This window comes from Epinephelus fuscoguttatus, linkage group LG2 (genome assembly GCF_011397635.1).
Source record: "Epinephelus fuscoguttatus linkage group LG2, E.fuscoguttatus.final_Chr_v1".
NCBI classification, from domain to species: Eukaryota; Metazoa; Chordata; class Actinopteri; order Perciformes; family Serranidae; genus Epinephelus; species Epinephelus fuscoguttatus.
In genome coordinates, this window is record NC_064753.1 from 31,837,923 (window position 1) to 31,851,054 (window position 13,132).

General features: G+C 42.9%; 1 protein-coding gene across 3 annotated transcripts in view; it reads right to left on the minus strand.

Annotated features, from left to right (window-relative positions):
• The window catches only part of acsf3 (acyl-CoA synthetase family member 3), a 44,962-nt gene that overhangs the window by 14,292 nt on the left and 17,538 nt on the right, over positions 1-13,132 (minus strand). For all 3 annotated transcript variants that reach the window (XM_049601487.1, XM_049601479.1, XM_049601472.1), the window contains 2 exons: positions 8,236-8,333; positions 7,719-7,845 (listed from right to left, as the gene is read on the minus strand). In XM_049601487.1, the coding sequence (XP_049457444.1) occupies positions 7,719-7,845; positions 8,236-8,333 (225 nt within the window). The remainder of the gene's footprint in view (positions 1-7,718; positions 7,846-8,235; positions 8,334-13,132) is intronic.

The following is a 13,132-nucleotide window of genomic DNA, read 5'->3' on the forward strand; positions in this document are numbered from 1 at the left end:
TTGCGCGCCCTCCTTGTCCTCGCAAACGAAGAGGCCATTAATCGTAAAGTGACGGGGACGGTGAAGGACGGGCCAACTTAAGGACTGACTAGCCGCGGCTTCCCTCCCATGTCACTGTTTACGTCACACGCTGAGCTACACGTTTTGTTACTTGCTCACGCCCGTCACCCCCCATTTCCCCGAAAAAGGAAAAAGCTAGTTCAGGCACATAACAAGTAACTAGTGCACCATAGGGTCTGTCATAATATCTTACACTGGGGCCCGTTGTAACTACCTTATGCCACTGACTTAGTGTTGTAGTCAAGACCACCTAAACCAAGACCAAGTCATCATGACTGAGACCAGAGTGTATCAAGACCGAGTCAAGACCACGACTTTGGAGGTCCCAAACTGCATGATACACTTACAATAAAATGTGGAACGTGGAAACCAGGCACTCTTTAAACTGATTTGAAAGATCTGCATTCCCCATAAAAACACCCACAGAAAACACATGACGATTCCTCTTATTGCCATATACTGTATATATGTGTATGTAAAGTCTACCATGAGAGATGGCCTGATAAAACAGCACAGGTGACATTTTCCTTTGTTTTCTATGAACAAACAAATACAAACAAACACTAAAGAGTTGAAATAAATTCAACCATCTTTATTCAACACTCCTTTTTAGCACAGGCAACTGAATGATATCCCCTCAGTCATGGTTTTGATCAGTCTCGAAATAACAGTCTGAATTTTCTTTGTTGGAGACCTTCAAAAAGAAGTCTTGAGACCAAGATCAATCTTGAATACTGCAACACTGTACTGTTGTCATGGGAAACTCTTAGTAACTTGTGTTTTCTCCTCACAGCATTTGAAGTTTCACAAAGATCTTCATTGACAAAAGAAGCCTGAATAACTCTTCTGTGTTAAGGTGTTGCCATACAGTAGCTACACTGTAGAGGTAAAGTCAAATTAAATTATTTTCATAATGTTCTAAGAGTTTTACAGGCTCAAGGTACCAACAATGTCCAATTCAACCCTATCCCTAAAATCAACCAAACAAGTATAATGAGTGATTTATACTCTTTATGCTTCGTCTATTAACTTTTAAAACCAGGTTCTACTCTTATGTCTAAGGTGATTCTCATTTTGTGCAGCCAATATGTTGCACTTCCATAGCGAGCTGCTCTTTGACCTGCTACTGTATAAACTATCTTCACTATCGACAATCATCACTCACTCCACAAAGGCAGAAAAACTGCTTCAAGCTGACCTGTTACAGCTCATGTGGAGATTGCATAAGCTGTGTGGGCGATAGCTGTATTTTAGTGTAGCTAATAAGAGCACTAAAGTTACAGTGTAGTCGTCTGAACATCAACTCTGCAGACACCTCGGAATAGCGATGGAAACTTTTTAAAAATCTGTTGAATGGTAGCAAAAATGACCCATCATCAACCAAAACCCAAAAGTGTTTTTCCTTTCCAGAGACACTTTTTGACAGCCATGTTGTGTTTATACACGTCTCTGCACTAGCAACACTAAAGTGTTTACAGTGAGCCCGATGAGGAGATGCTTCTCCTCGGCGAGAAGGTACAAGTGCAGTCACAGTCTTTCACCACAACCTAAACTCTCACACTGCGGGTTAAAGCTGAGTGTCCTTCATCACTGTGGAGAGGAGAGCCGGCACAATCCGCACAAAGATGAGAGAGACCTAGATGTGAGTCGTGCCTCTTCTCGGAGTGACTGTAAACACTTAGCATATATGAATATTAATGTTCCACATTAAAGCCCCGATGCCTAGATGGAAGAGTTAATGAGGATAAATAACAGACAGCCAAGCAGTGAAATCTCAGCTCTGACATTATTTATCATCCTTAACTTTTGTCACAGCTCTTTTTTTAGTAATTAATATCGTACAAGAAAGCACTTTGCACTTGGATGAGTGATCTAATTTGTTTAATATAATGCAATTAAAGGAGCTTGAATTGCTTTATATTCGCGTTGCTGATTATATTCCTTGCTGGGCTGTCTCTCCACCAGCAGATAACAAGCTGAACTTGAGGATTGATGTCTGTCTCAGATCTGCCATATTCATCAAGCAAACTACTTAACTGCCGTTTACATGCTCCCACTCTGCACTGAATCACACAAATCTGATAGTCAACCCAGACACATCGACTCCAGAAAACAGCCATCGATTATAAAGCCTGAACACCGAGGAAGCCAGATTTCAAGACGCAGATTAGTTTTGCTTTTGACCAGAAAAAAAGGAAGCAAAGTAGGAAGGGTAAATACAAGTTTTTCCCCTACAAAAATTTTAATGTTTCCTGCAGGTAAATACACAGAGAACAAAGTGGCAGCTGCTTCATCTGTTTGCCAAACACTCCTGGAGTTTAGTGGCTCACATGATGTAGTGTTTAACTACATCTACCTGCAACTGGTGTTTATAAAAACCCGGACCACCATGTGTTGACACCTTGGCTGTAAATGTTACAGGCACTGCTGGTTTGAACAAAGTGCTGCGGGAGCGTCGGGGGTGTTGGTGGATCCCACAGGGAGCTCTGACATTGGAGTTAGGAGGACACAATGTGACTCGGGGTGAAATATGACATTGGGAACACAGAGAGGGATAGAGGCAGGGAAGAGGAGAGCACAGCTGGGAGCAAAAGAGCGATGCACAAATGACTAGTGATGGCTCTGCAGGATATGAGCCACACTTCTGTTTGTCTGTGGAGAATTTACCCCGCAGACCTGGAGCTCACCTTTACAGCCGGGGTTACATGTCTGTCAGTCGCACACTAGCAGATACAGACAGACAAACACGTTTTCACAAAAGGATGCACACACACTCTCAGTGGAATCCGTTTTAACACATGTGCTTTGTCAAATCAGTTTTTAGAGACTGAGAAACCTCTGCAGCAACATACAGTGTGATCATAATGTAAGCCATACTATAAGGTGCATCTTAAAACGGTCGGAAATCGTTTTAACTGCAACAAAATCTGAACTTAAAAACAATATTTTGCCACATTTCTTGCTAACTCTGGGTCTACAAGGTTGAGTTGGCTCATATAAGTAGGTTCTGTGGGAATAAGCAATTAAGAGTGTAAAACTGAAGTAAAACGACAAAGATTTTAGCCTTCTTGTTAACTTTTCTCCCTCTCTGCCTGAGTCTCCTCAAGTTAATCAAATAAATAATTAAGCATCAGAAAAGGCAGGGTTAATAGTTAGCCCCCAAACACAGCTTCCGCTAAATCGCTAATGCCTGAGCTTCCCTCTCTTCCCACAAGTCCTTATTAATTTATGTATTCATACATTTATTTATGGTTTACATCAGAACCTCATCATTCATTCTGGCTGGAGTACGAGGCTCTCTTGGTTGGTAGGCACCGGCTAAACCCAAATCTACTGCACCAATTTTAGTTTATCTCTCACTCTTAGCTCACCTTTGTTGACTCCGACTTGTTGTATTTACATGTGTTCATCATATCCAACAACAAAACCCCTTCAGACTTGTCAACTTGAGCTGAACTTACATTCTCTGGACAGCAGAACACACTGTACTGTAGAACAAGCAGCAAAAAGAGGGTTTAAAAAGAAAGGCAAGAGGGGATCAATGTGCTCCGAGATGTTTGTGAAGATGAGTGGAAAGAGAGAGCACTCAGTAGAAGGTGACAGCTTCCCTATAGAGCTGCCAGTCATGCTACACAGCACCCGCTCGCACTACAGAGGACACCTCTGGCCAGCTGAGAACTTATTGATCTAAACTCTCACACTCCTTCTCCACTCCTTACACTCCACTTTTCTCCTCTCTCCCTTTGTCTCCTCTTCCTATTGGCCTGTCAGTCTCCCCTCCAAGCTTTATTTTCTTTTCAGACTTCATCTTGCACTCGGTGTCTGCCGCACAGGGCAAACATTTTCAACAGCGATAGATTTTAAACTATTTTTTTTATTTCAGCCCAAAGTCTTTCTGCTGGCTGATCTAACAAACGGCAGTTTTTAAGCCATGAACGTAGTTGAGGTGATTCATTTAATCTAGTCTTGGATAACAGGGAGGAACATGGCTCTCTGCAACTATTGTGCTTTTCCTTATTTTCTGTTTTATATATATATGTAATGTAACAAAGTGGGATGTTCATATTAAAGGTGGCCATAGAATAATCCCTAACTGTCCTGAATACTCTGCTTCTAACGCTTTCTTTACTTTGACTACAAGCCGATGTCGGCTTGTGAAAGATTTCTTTACACAGTCATCTGCTAAAGACAGGCTACTACATTATAGCCTACACTGCTAAATGGAGCTACATGCTAACACCTGGGAGACATGCAAACAACCGATTGTCGATGTTGTTAATTTCTCCCCAGTTGTGGATAACATTCCTGCTGGAACATTTTTTAAAAGATGTTTGTTAAGACAAATATTTGCAATTCATTTTAAAAGTTAACACATTGATTTTGACAAGTCCAAAGAAAGTACTTCTTAGTCAGAGCCCTGAAAAGCAGCCTAGTGCTCAACACCATTCATTTTTCCTCAGTGACCTGGAGGTCAAATCCTGGAGGATGCAGAAAAAGTGCGATACAGAAAGCTCCGTGGGAAGGTGACAAGAGATCAGCAAGAGTTAGCAAGTCAGAGATGGAGTGTGAGGACGAGACAGAGTGTTAGAGAGAAAGGTGGAGTGTGAAACAGGGAGCAGGTGTGAGGGTAAAAAGAGCAAGAGTGTGAGGGGAAAGCTAGGAAGCTAAGGAGAGGGTTAAGTGCAAGGAGTCTCCATCTAACACTTCTCCCCCCACCAGATATCCACATCGACAGTTTGTGTGGACAAGCGTAACTTATGTGGTGGCTTACTGTCGACACAAGCATGTGCCCTTCTATATACTAACTGTGACTCTTTGTGTGTGGAGTTGTGAAGTGGGATTAGCTGAAGAGGTATTTTTTTAACCTCACTGTAAAGTCATATTTAAAGTTTTTTTGATGATGATGTTCTCAAGGTTCCACAACAAAGACAGACAGGATAATTCAGCAGTACCACTGGTTTTTGTTACGGTCATCAGCCAGTCTAAACTGTCAGTTAACATCATTACAAATTTATTTCTGAGAAACTATCAAAGACTGTACTACAACAATGGATGAAGCCACCCTGACGTCACCCACTGGTTTGTGGACTCCTGTTTTAAAGCCTCCAATTTGGCATTTTTGCCACTGCCATCCTAACAGGAGCGAGGGAACCCCCATTTTTGTTGTGTCTGCACAGTGAGAACTAGGAATGATTCATAAAAAGCTGTTTTGAGGAACTTTATAAGCTGCTGTTTTAAGAGTAGGTACCTCCCAGCACAAGAGGAACCATGAGTGATGAAAGTGTACATTTATTGGTCGAACCCAGCCAATGCAGCACCAGCAAGCGCTTTGTAAACAACCGACAACATAAAAACACAAACAACAGTTCAGAACAAAAAAAAGGGAAGAAATCACAGACATATGTGCTGACAGTGACATCCAGACCATACTGAACATATATATTCAGCATGATTTTGACTCCATAAAGCAAAAGTGACATTGCTGTACCAACTGTTGTCACTTCAGTGTTCCTATTAGTGGTGCAAAGTTCTCAGGGGAGCCCCACAGTGATCAGTTCCTCTCAGGGAGTCCCCAGAAGTGTTTGGTCAGAAAATGCCTAAAGGCTGTGGTGACACCTCACAAACAGCCTGTCACTCAAAGGGTCCACACCCTTAATTATGCATAACTTTAAGCCTTAATAAAAATTAAATAGGTGGGTTGTATAAAAATTCATCCCTGGCTCAGTCGTCATGAATGTTGAAATTAGCTATACAGACCAAAACTGTTTTCTGTACCAGGCTGTAGACATGTTTATTCTGCTGTAAAGTCGGGCATTGTAACATGGGGGCCTATTGGGATTGATTCACTTTAGGAGTCAGCCTCAAGAGGCCATTAGAGGAACTGCAGGTTTTTGCACTTCTGTGTTGGCTTCATTTTTTACCTTTAGAGGTTTCTGTTTGGAAATTATGTCTTTTTCTATAGATGCATGATAATATTGTCTCGTTATCAGTATCAGCCTATATTGGCTTTAAAATGAACTGTTGGAATCGGCCAACATGCTGATAATATTGGTACGTCATCGATATCCGGCAATATTGGCTTTAAAAGGAACTATCAGAATCACCCAACTTCGATTCTCTTATTTTGCACAATGAATGACTGAATGACGAGTATGCATGCCTAATATGATATTGATTGCTTGATGAGATTTGATGATCACTAAAAGTAGGTGGGGGAAAAAGTGGATATATTGATATCGGTATCGATTATTGGCATATATCGGCATATAGGATATAGGCAAAAAAATCCAATATCATGCATCACTAGTTTTTTTTCTGTCACTTTACTATGATATATGGCTCTAAACCCTACAATACCAAGTGCTTCAACTGCACCTAACACTGTCTAAGCAAAAAATAATCTTAACTTTTACTTCTGTCACCCTGGATGCCCAAAAAAAAAACTCCTCCCACACCACACCTCTATATGTGTGCATGTGTTTAAGTTGGCATCGGAGAACATAGGCAGGTGGGTGGGCAAGGAATGTGTGTGATAGTTTTCTATTGAGTAGTCCACAGTGTGCGTTTGTGTGTGTGTGTGTGTGGCTTGAGGGACTGGTCTGTGGGGAGCTGATTGCGCGGGCTCTCATTATGTGGCCAGTGGCTGTAATGGAGTGTGACAGCAGCGTGCTGTGCTCTGGATCTCTGTCCTTCCAGCCTGCAAAGCCAATTAAACACACTCTGCCCTGCTCTCCCACTGCCTCACTCTGCATCGCCCTCCATCACTCGCTCCTTCCTTGCTTCTTTTCACCCTCCAACCTCACCACCACCACCACCACCACCACCACCGCCACCGCGAGCTCCCCATCCCCACCTTATCCGTCCCCACTCTCTCTGGGGCCTTACATGCCATCCTTTGTAGCTGACTCTCTCTAACCTCTCCAAAATCACCACATACTTCCAGCTCTTTCCTCACTCTTTTGCTTCTGGCTCTTATTTCCTGTTGTCTACATGACAATCAAAACTGCTGCCGATTGCTTCTACCCTCCCTCACGTCCTCAAGCCTCTCTTCACTACCCCCCCCCCCCCAGCCATCATAACGCCTGTCTCCCAGTGGCTTTGCAGTAAAGCAGAGCTCCTTTTGGGGAAGGGGGGCCAGAAAGAGAATTTCTGGGCTGTAGGGGGAGAAAGCCTCTGATGACAGCTTCCCTGTCTGCTGCCACACACTCACTTAAGGGAGAGGAAGAGAGAGGAAGAGGAAGAGGGAGAGAGCAATACTTGGTTTCTCAAGACCCAGAGCAGTCACAACCACTTAGGAGGAAAAATGCCCTGCAGCACCAAAAACACACATAGTCCATTTATCACTCCCTCATAGTCCCCAAAAATGTGCACACACACATGCAGTACACACATATTCAATTTCTGTGTGTGTGTGCTTCGTGGACTGGACTCCTGGTTTTTAAGTGTTTAAAATCAAGCCCTGAAAGTGCAGTCTGCGGCAGAGACGAAAAAACCTTTTGACATCTTTCCTCCTTACGTGAATCCCTCCGACAGTACAACTCACGTAGATGCAATTAGTGACAGAATTCACTCCCTCCGAGGGAATGAGTGTGAACATGTACAGTGCTGTGGTGTGAGTTAAGAGTAGAGAGAAGAAGACCAGGAAGAGGGTTTGGTACCTGTTTTGAACCAGCCATCATCGGTGAAAGACTCTCTGGTCTCTTGAGGTTTGTTCCAGTACTCCTTGAAGACAGACGGACCACGAACTAGGAGCTCCCCTTCTTTCTTCTCCAGACCTGGACGGACCTGCCATACATTGACAGAGAGGAAGGAGGAGGCCGAGATGGATGAGGTAAACAGTTTGAAAGAGTTGAGTGCAGTTCAGTTTAAAGTAGCCAGAATAACACTTACAGTAAATGACTATCCACTTAATGGTGAGTGATGTACTGGCCAACTAAACAAAGACAACGCATGCTAGACTGAATCTCGCATGCATGCAGAGTTATGAAGGCAAAATACTGTATCAAAATGGGTAATAAATACTAAAAAAATAGAATATCCCATATGTTTTATTTATTTATGGACCATCTGCAGTCACTATCTGTATCCTGGCTACACTTCTTCTTGATAAACTTCTGTTTTTCATCCACTGTCTGCAGATAAAATCAGCTTATGACTTGTTAGTTTAAAGTTTACCTGAGTCTCACGGTGACTGCCCTCCACAATTGTGGTGTTAGTTGTGTTATTCATGACAATCCGGACTTCCACACTGGGGAGCGGCAACCCTACAGCCCCTGTCAACAAATCAAGCAGAAATACAGACAAAAAACACATTAGTACAAAGGGAGAGAACACCATTGAAAGCAAGACGGGATGATTTTTGTCCCTTTTCCAGCAGTTACACACGTACATGAGCAATAACCAGTGGAGTGATCGTCACCAACCTTAAGTGCAGGATTTCTACCACAGAGGGAGTGCTCCCTCACCATGGCATTAACCTTCGTCTGCAGGGCATAACTGGTCACTAAATGGTTTGCTGAGCTTGTAAAACACTAAACTGAAAGCCATTCGTCTCAGTCACCACAAGTCAGCTTACTTGGACAGTAATGGGGATTTCTGAGGTAAAGCCTGATGCAGCTGTTTTCTCTGACATCAAGTAAACTCCAAATAAGAGAACTCTTAAAAACAGATGCCAGGCTGAGAATACACTCCAGGACACTGTGATCTATCAGGAAGTATTCTCAAAATTCTATTAAATGGCAGTATCCATGGCATTAAAAGGAGCAGTGTGTATGATTTAGTAGCATCTAGTAGATTGCAACCAATTCACAACCCCTCTGCTTTTCCCTTTCCAAGCATGTAGTATAAACTATGTTGGCCTTCAGGTAATGTAAAAATGCTTAAGGCCCTCTCTAGAGCCAGTGTTTTGTTTGTTGTTTCGAAAAATGGCGGTGTAACATTGCAGTCTTTGTGGACAAGGACCTACTCCCTATGTCAATATGAAGGGGTCGCGGGGGGCTGGAGCCTATCCCAGCTGACATTGGGCGAGAGGCAGGGTACACCCTGGACAGGCTGCCAGACTATCACAGGGCTGACACATAGAGACAGACAACCATTCATGCTCACATTGACACCTATGGACAATTTAGAGTCACCAATTAACCTGCATGTCTTTTGATTGTGGGAGGAAGCTGGAAAACCCGGAGAAAACCCACACTGACACGGGGAGAACATGCAAACTCCACACAGAAGGGCTCCCCCACCTCAATGCAAACCACTGCACCACTGTGTCGCCACAACAATTCTTATTTTGAGGTAATTATACACTAATAAAAGCATAATTATGATTATATTCCTTTTCTGCCAATAGATTCCCATAAACACTGGACCTTTAAGTCAACCCATTATTCAAAACATCCCTTCCCTCCGCACACACAATGTCAGTAATACTCCATGCGCCTCCAGTTAAATAACACACTCTTGACTTCTTTTTGTTTTACGCTGTTTCAGGCTCCACAGTAAAATCCAGCCATTTAGTCCAAACTACCGCTGAGTGCTTGACAAGGCTTTTTATTGCAGCACAGTTGCATAAAATTGTTATAACTGAGCTGCCAAATTATGAAATACAATAAGAGCTGAGCGTCAAAACCATTCATAACTGCGAGCTGCAGTAATGTTTAAGTGAAACTATTAATACGAAATATGTAAAAAGAAAAGACTTACAAATTGAAAATCCTCACATGTACTGACGTCACCTGCAGCCTCCATCTGTGTGTGCAAGTGTGACCTCCTGAGTTAAGTAATTATAGCAAAGAGTGCGCAGGGGGATGCACTGAGAAGGTCTCAGTGGTCTTTTCTGTGTGTGTGTGTGAGTGTGTGCGTGCCTGCCTTAAGGCTATTATGCCATTTCACAGACCACTGCTCTCCCAATAAAGAGCAGGTCAGGTCCTGATTAAAGAGTGATTCTCTCACTTCATATTGATCTTATCCACTCCACCCCTGATTGGCAATGTCTATCACACACCATCACTTGCACTCAGTCCAGCAGGGAAAACCACCTGACCACAGAAGTAACTGGGCTGCTTCTCAGCGGACGAGCAGGATAACACACACGCTTGAGTCAGAAGGTTAGACAAGCTGAATCTAGCCAAGTTATAATGATCAGTGCATCCTGAGCTGCTGTGGACGGTGCGAACAAGGTTAATTTAGACCTACGGCGTGAGGTAGCTCTGGAGGATAGAGTGGATCAGGATCGGCTACAGCTCAAGGACATTTCTGCAGGGTTAAACTGCCAGTATGTTTCATCAACTGCTTGTCGAACAGTCAAATAGCTGCAGAAACCTGCTCTCCAAAACACCGTTCCGACTGGGGCTGTGTCCAACGTTTCTGTAACTTTCCAAAACCGACAATCTAACATTCACACTCACTTTACGCTGTGATTGGACAGCTGCGTGGAGGTGAGAAAGGAGCCAGGGTTTGAACTTCACTGTCTAGCTCTCTTTCTGATCGAATCTTAAGATCACCTTTGACCACCATGTTACAGAGTTCTTCAAGTCCTGTTTCCTTGAGCTAAGAAATAAAGCAAAAATCAGATGTGTTGTTTTTAATGGATCTTGAACTATTAACTCACACTTTCATTTTCTCCCGTCTAGGTTATTGCAATTTCCAACACAAGCGCCTCAGTCAAGGAGCTCTAAATCATTTACAGCTGCTTCAAAATGCAGTTGCTGAACTATTAACTAGAACTTGCCGTTGATCCCACATTACACCCATTCTTGCATCCCTCCAATGGCTTCCTGTAACACTCTGAATAAACTACATGATCTTGTTGATATATTCAAAGCACTGCATGGCCTTGCCTCCAGTTACATTTCTGATCTTCCTGTTCCTTGTTCTACTTCTCAACCACTCAGATCCTCAGTTCTGCCTTTCATCCATCCCCCACTCAAACTGCAAAACAAAAGCTGATCTTGCATTCACTATTTTAGCTCCAGGCCTGTGGAATTATCGCCACCAATCTATCAGGTTTGCTGAATCTTTGGATTGTCTTAAGCAGCTACTAAAAGCCCAGCTTTATGGGCAAATCTTTCTGTAGATCTTCATCCCTGTGTTATGTCTTGTCTTCCTGTGCTATAGTTTTGTGTTCCTGTCATTGTGCTGTGTTCTATGTTCTGATTCATGTATACTTAATTCATAATTAATTCATTTGTTATTTTCACGTGTATGTGTCAAGCACTTTGTAATCGCGTTTTGAAAGGTGCTACATGCATCAAGCTGGCCTTTCACGTAAAGTTCGACCTTCCCACCCCCACAGTATTGCTGGGAACACAGCAATACTGCAGCGTTGATGGAGAATGAACAGTTAAGCCAGATTATCTACACTGATGAATTTATGATAAACACAGAGTTTAGGAAGTGATTCTGCTGTATTTCTTTGTTTTCAATCCAAATCTGTTTGGCTGATGTCTAATCATATGACAGCTTCAGTTTTTGTCCCATCAGACTATGCGATTATTAATGTTAATATAATTAGCAATCAGAAAGATGTCCGAAACCATGGAACTAATGCTGAAGGTCTAAAAGAACTGGATTGCCCTTTAAAACAAACCTGGTAAATCAGAGATTACAAAACACAAACAAAAAAAAAAAGTCTTGTCCACTTTTCCTTTGATCGAGTGAAGAGGTGTAGACAGAGCAATCTTGCTCGAGTTCTTCACCCCGTCCAGCAAAAACACTGCCATCTACGAAATGACAAAAACAGACTCGTCTCCCTCAATGACAAAGTCTCAGAAATCCATTTATGGTTCAACTGAGGGAATCTCTCTCCCCCATCTACGCCCTCCTCCATCATCATTTTTTTCCCTCTCATGTCAGGAGCTGTAGAAATCTCAGAGACTTTGTGGCATTCGGGCCGCGATGATTCAACAAGATTGAGGGCCATTTTGAGGAGTACAGGCAGCGTATAAATGCGACATGCTGGGTGGGAAAAGGTCTCTGTAGAGTGGAGAAAGAAGGACAAAGGTCCAGATAGGATTGTTCTGCAGTCATTCTTCCAAGAAGTTAATGAAAGACATAAAGCTCTGAGCTGGATTACATCTAGAGGAGGATAAGATCTCTCCGTCAGTTAAAAAGATGGCAGCACAGTGCGATAATTATAAGATGGAAAGTATGAGGATGAACTAACCTCACATATTTACATCTCAACAAGGGCAATATGACCTAGAAAGCCTCGCTGCTGTTAATCTGGAATGCTCTAAAACTGTAAGATACACAACAAAATCAGGCCAATTAGATGCCCTAAATACAGTATAACATTATTAATACAACTGCTGTCAATAAGTGTATTAAGAGCTGAGTTGTCTGCTACTAAGTTGGCAGAGGGCAGAAAGAAAAGAAAGTGAGTGTGTGTGTGTGTGTGTGTGTAACAGAGGTGGAGGGAGAGGGTGACTCCACTCCACTACTCTTCTGAGAGTGTTTCCTGTGGTTGCTATTGATCCATTTTAACCTACTTAAAGACAAGACAAGAACACACTGACACAAACAGGCACGAGCTCACGCCTGCATACACTCACACCTACACAAACACACACACATGCACACACGCATACACATGTCTTCCTCTGTGCTGCAGTGGAAACATCAATAGAACCACAGCCATTCTTAATAATCACCAGAGAGGAATCAAACACAGCCTGCTCAGTTTATGCCAAGCATTACCTGACAAACAAAACAAAACAATACCTCAACAAAACAGCAGACAGAGAATTACCCAAGCCACTTGCAAGCTAATTAGCTTTACCTGTAAGAGGAAGAGTTGGCTGGGGAACAGGGGGGAAGGAGGAGGTGGGGAGTGAGAGGGGAAGGGGGGAGGACAGGAGAAGACAGGAGAAGAAAGAAACCACCACTAGTCTGACCTCATTTCCAGACCTTGCCTTTGTTTCTGCATGTGCGAGGGAGGTGTCGTTGGGATCGTGGGGTTTTACCTGACATCACACCTGAGAGAACTGCCTACGATCAAAACACAACACATGAAGGTGAAGTGCTGAATCAAAGTGGGGAGGGAGGTGGAGCGATATCAAAGATATTTGAGAGA